Source organism: Fukomys damarensis, unplaced genomic scaffold (genome assembly GCF_012274545.1).
Source record: "Fukomys damarensis isolate Sample0158 unplaced genomic scaffold, DMR_v1.0_HiC HiC_scaffold_9, whole genome shotgun sequence".
Lineage (NCBI taxonomy): Eukaryota > Metazoa > Chordata > Mammalia > Rodentia > Bathyergidae > Fukomys > Fukomys damarensis.
In genome coordinates, this window is record NW_022900921.1 from 41335265 (window position 1) to 41340711 (window position 5447).

The 5447-nt window shown below is 47.7% G+C and overlaps 1 protein-coding gene across 3 annotated transcripts in view; it reads left to right on the forward strand.

The window, feature by feature from the left end:
- The window catches only part of Ncaph (non-SMC condensin I complex subunit H), a 28321-nt gene that overhangs the window by 20269 nt on the left and 2605 nt on the right, over nucleotides 1–5447 (forward strand). For all 3 annotated transcript variants that reach the window (XM_010638132.2, XM_010638133.2, XM_010638131.2), the window contains exons 14-17: nucleotides 966–1145; nucleotides 2234–2350; nucleotides 4115–4206; nucleotides 4517–4592. In XM_010638132.2, coding sequence (XP_010636434.1) covers nucleotides 966–1145; nucleotides 2234–2350; nucleotides 4115–4206; nucleotides 4517–4592 — 465 coding nt within the window. The remainder of the gene's footprint in view (nucleotides 1–965; nucleotides 1146–2233; nucleotides 2351–4114; nucleotides 4207–4516; nucleotides 4593–5447) is intronic.

Below are 5447 nucleotides of genomic sequence, written 5' to 3' on the forward strand. Positions count from 1 at the left end.
ACACACACACACAAACACACACACACACACACACACACACACACACACACACACACACACACACACACACTCTGTGGTCCATGGGGACAGAAAAGTCTTCAGGGCCTTTCAGAGACCAGGTTTCCACCTCTGACTTCAGCTCTTCATCTTTAGATTCTGGCTTGGGCTAAATAATTTCCACTTCTCATTAGTAAGTCTACTAATGAGATAGTAAATACAAGTGGCAGAAGGGGAGAGACATTAGGGCTCATCTGTGTGCTGGTATTTGGGGAGAAAGGCCCTGGAAGAATAGTTATGCCTCTTGCTTCTCACATGGAGGAGACGTGGGTTGTGAGAGTCTAGTGCAGACCCCACCTGGCCCCTGACCAGTGCCTCCTGATTGAGAGTGTGCAATGGACTCATGTGGGAAGCTGTTGAGAAACACCCCTTCTCCCCCTGTCCTGCCCATTTGCTCAGTGTGGTGCTGAGAAAGCCTCTCTTGCCAGCTCTAGGCAGTGCCCTGCTGCCTGACAGACACCTCCAGAATCTCCTGTGCTTTTCTTGGGTTGGGGGTGGTGCCAGGGATTGAACCGGGGGTGCATGTGCTGACCTGTACCCCGGCCCCATCTTGTGGCCTTGTTGCATGATAGGTGCAGATTATGTCTGTAGTATTTCAGGACACTGTATGTTAAATGAAATCATCGTTGGCTAGAAGCCACAGGGCCACTGTGACTGTTGGGATAGTTGAATTCCTTTAACACTTGCCATAGAGGTATTAGGGTTGTAACCTTCATTCCAGGAGGGTTTCTGTGGAGCAGGAGAAACCAGAAGGCCCTGTGGATGTGGCTTAGCTTGTGAACTCTCAGGTGGTCTGTTCTGATGTTGTGTGCTTGGCTTTGTTTCACAGATGTTTCTAAGCCTCTGCTACACAAACCTCTGAAACTAAAGAACTTTCACTGAAACTAAAGAACTATTTCCTTGCCCAGGCTGCTGACAGCGATTCTGAAGAGTCAGATGACTTACTGGCAGCACCAGTTGGGACCTTTGACCTCACATCTGACCCCTGCCACACACCTACGACAGCACAAGAGAATGGTGATGCTCCTGAGGGCCCAGCTGACATCACAACATATGGGGAGTCCAACCTGGTGGCCGAGCCTCAGAAGGTAAAGATGTGGCAGCTTAGATTTACACCGTGGCCTGGAATCTGTTTAGTTTACCTCCTGTATGAGAGTTCTGTCAACCTGAGCCTTATCCCTCCATCTCAATTTCACCTTGTCACTCTCCAAATGACTGAGTCTTAAGGCTGCCCAGAGGGACTGATGTCAGGTAGATTTGTGTAGAATAATTGACCTTCTCTCCAGAGAGCTTTTTTATTCATTCATTTGTGTATGCATGCTGGGCAAATGCTCTCTCCCTGCCCTCCCTATGCCCCAGCTCCTAAGATCTCAGTAAGTTACATAACTAATGCTGAGTCTGTCACCCAAATAAAGCAGGAGCGTGGAGGCTGCAGGCAGAGAATATGAATACTAAGTAAGGCTAGCTGTGTGGCCCGGTTCCGTTAATGTTAAGTTATCCTGCATTACACATCTCTGTTCTGCATGAGTTAGTAGGCTTGGTGCTTTCATTGATATTTTATCCATTTACCTCTTTTGCACTAGAACTCAAGGTTATCTTTAATGCAGCTTACCTTTTTTTTGGAGGTGGGGATTAGTACTGGAGATTGAACCCAGCCTTTTTTTTAAAATGAGGCAGTCTCACTAAGTTGCCAAATCTAGCCTTAGATTTGGAATCCTCTTGTCTCAGCCTCCTGATCAAAAATAAATTTAAAAACGAAAAATTTTTTTTTTTTTTTTGAGGCAGGGTCTCACTATGTAATTTAAGTAGGTCTTGAACTCACTGTGTAGCCCAGGCTGGCCTCAGACTCACAGCAATCCTCCTGCCTCAGCCTCCCGAGTGCTGCAATTACCCATATGCACCACCATACCTAGCTAAGAAATTAAATTTGACATGATGGAGTTAGTATGTCCAAAGAAAACTGTAACTCTTTGGTTAAAACTGGGAGTATTTCCCTTTTGAATACTCCCTACTTGTCCAGAGTAGCTGTCTGCTTGTTTACTCTCGCTATCTCCCCCTTTCCCCTACCTTCAAATAAATTGTCTTCTTTTACTTTATTCTAACTCCAAAGTTTTTACAGTGAATTGATGGTGTTTTTTCTTCTGCTTAGTTTTACCTTGTCATATACCTATTTCAGGTAAATAAAATTGAAATTCATTATGCCAAGATTGCCAAAAAGATGGACATGAAGAAGCTGAAGCAAAGCATGTGGAGTCTGCTGACGGATTCCCCCAGAAAGGAGGCTAGCACCGAGGTAGGTGATGGGGCCCCCATGCTCCGAGGGAGCTGGGGCAGCGGGGGCCACTCCAGCTGCCTGTGGTCACTGGCCCCAGAATAACAAGGAAGACACCACACATGGGAGAGAGGCAGGCAGGGTGCATGGGGCACATTCACCTGTGCTGGTGACCAAGACAGAAACAAGAACATCTTCTGCTGCTTGAAAACAGCAGTGTCACAACTAAATGATACGCCCAGTATGAGTTAAAGTAAAGTTGGAATGCTTATTGCTGGTTACAGTCTAAATTGAAAGAAGACCTTTTAGAAAGTAAAGTACATGTAACTACCTGTCAGGTGCCATAAAATGTTGAAACCATTTGATCTAGTAATTCTGATTTAGGGAATGAGTTCTCAGGAGGGAAATTGCAAGCAAACCATTAGGCCATCAGATTCCTTCCTCCTTGAGGAGGTGAAGCCGTGATTGCTTGTCCAACTCAGTGGATGTCTCAGGCCCCCTCCTTTTCAAACCCTTCCTCCTCAGGGCTCTAGAGCTCAGCCTGTTCTCCCTAATGCTGGCTGGGAAATGGGCGTTTATGGCTTGGCTGAGGGCCAGACTGCATGCTCTCAAGTGTACAGGAGAAAACTTCAGTCCTGATCAGAGTTCATCTAACACAGAATCAGCTTCAAATGCAGGAGAAGACTGCTTTTTACAGAGAGAGAAGGGCCGGGGATTTAGCCCAGTGGTTCTGCTGCCTGCCTTGCAAGCACAAGGACCTGAGTTCAATCCCTGGTACCAAAAAAAAAAAAAAAGAGAGGGGAAGCCAGGCGTGGTAATGTATGCCTGTGATCCTAGCACTTGGAGAGGCTGAGGCAGGAGGACCATTGTGAGTTCAAGGCCACCCCAAATTACACAGCGAGATCCTGTCTCAAAACATAACAATAAAGAGGGAGGAGGGTTCTGCTTGACTTTGAGATTTAATGACTCCTCATGCCCTGCCTCCAGGAATTCTAGTTCATTAAAGCTTTATTCTTTTAAAAAATCCTATCATTACAAAATAATCATACAAAAGTAGAAGAGTAGAGAAAAAAATAAGTAGTATAATGAACCTCCACTTCCATAACTGAATGTTCTATTAGACCATTATTGTCTGTCTTGTCCCATCCATAAACCTTTGGGCATCGTGGATTCTTTTCAGTGCTGGGGACTGAGCCGGGACAAGTGCCTTAACACAGAACCGTGTCCCCAGCCTTTTTTGTTTTGAGATTGGGTCTCTGTTGCCAATGCTGGTCTCCAACTGTAGTCCTCCTACTCTGGCCTCTCAAGGACCTGAGATTACAGGTGTGCATCACCACACCAAGCCACAAATTATTTTTATGTACATTCTAGGCCAGATACACTTTAACTGCTTGCCTATTACACAGAGGAAGCAGGGTATTTTTGTTAGTTTACTTTTAAATATGGATTTTATGCTGCCTATAGCTATAATCCTATTGAAGCCATAAATCATTTGTGTCTTTGTTAAACTTTTCCAAGGGCTTTAGGGGCTCTTTGCAGTTTCCCCTTTACCAGGATCACACTGGCCCTGCTGTGATACTTACTGTAACTCGGTGAATGTTACCATCTGTGCAGGCTGAGATTTAATGACTCCTCATGCCCTGCCTAGTTCCTGAGGCGTTCCCTAGAAATACTGAAGGACTTGCTTCCCTGTTGTTCGAGTCCTTTTCTTGGTGGAGACACAGCGTGTGTGTGTCCTTGGGTCTCTCCAAAGTGCACTGGCCTTTCATGTCTGTCTTCCGGTAGGTGAGCCTCAGCGAACCTGGTGCAGGAGGAGCTCCGGTGGGGGTGGCTGGCAACAAGATGCTCAGCGGGCTCACAAAGGACCTGCAGAAGAAGTGAGTGCTGGCTGGGGCAGGCTGTATGAGGACACATGGGCTCACTGTGTCCCCTCTACCCCACTGAGTGCATGGTGGGGCAGTTAGTGTGGTGAACCTTCTGCCTTCCTCTGCTGTGGTAGTTGCTTTAAAAGGGTATCTCATTCCCAGATGGGAAACTAGAAAGATGCTATGTGGCGCATTTGAAATACCCGTGTCCTCACTGTTACCTGTGTGTGTGTGTGTACGTGTGTACATGTGTACATGCACATATGTGGTGAGCCAGCCTCTTTTCTTTCCTGCACTGACCACTGTGTCCTCCTGTTTCCAGCCTGCCCCCCATCATGGCCCAGAACCTCTCCATACCTCTGGCTTTCGCCTGCCTCCTGCACTTGGCCAATGAAAAGGTAGGTCACTGGGCAGGTAGGGAGGCTTGAACACGCCCTGTTCAGCACTCCTGACTTCTGGAGCCTCTCATCAGAGCTACTAGGCCTGCCATAGAGCGTCTTACACAGTGCCTTCAACCTAGGCATCAGTAAAGCCCTGAGAAGTCACTCAGCAAACAGCCACAAAGTTTACCAGCAGTAGAAATGATGAAGACGTCCCAAATGGAAAGTTAGGTTCGGTTTTTGAGACAGGGTTTCCCTATGTAACTCAGGCTGGCTTTGAACTCACTATGTAGCCCAAGCTGACCTCACACTTGCAGTGATCCTCTTGCCCAGCCCTGCTAGTTCTGGGTTTACAGATGTGCACCACTGGCTCCCTGAGGAGTGGGGAGCTGGCAGTGCCAGAGGCTTTTCAGTGGGAAACTGGAAGGAATCAGAAGAGCCATAGGATGGGTCTGGGACTGCCTGGAGCCACCAGAGTCAGTGTCCAAACCGGAGGACTAAGCAGAGCCCAGCAGAGCCCTCAAAGGAGTGACCCACATCGGCTGCTGGTGTGGCGGTCTCCTGGGAAGCCTGGTGGCACGGCTGAATCTGGGAACGATATATCCTGTGCAGTAGCCTTTGAAGCAAGGGTGGCAGGCAGCTGCACCTGCCTGGTTGTGAGACATAGTAACAGAAGTGTCTCCCTGTGGGTCCTGACACATTGGAGCTATGTGCTGTCAGACACAAACTACACAAATGAAAATGACTAGGAGAAAATAGTGACAGGGTCACACTGTTACCATCAACCTGACTGGAGTTCTGTGCAGTGGCCATCTGAGGGAGGGTCTCGAGTGTTCTCCATGCCGAGCTGTCCTGGGGGACCCATCTTCGTGG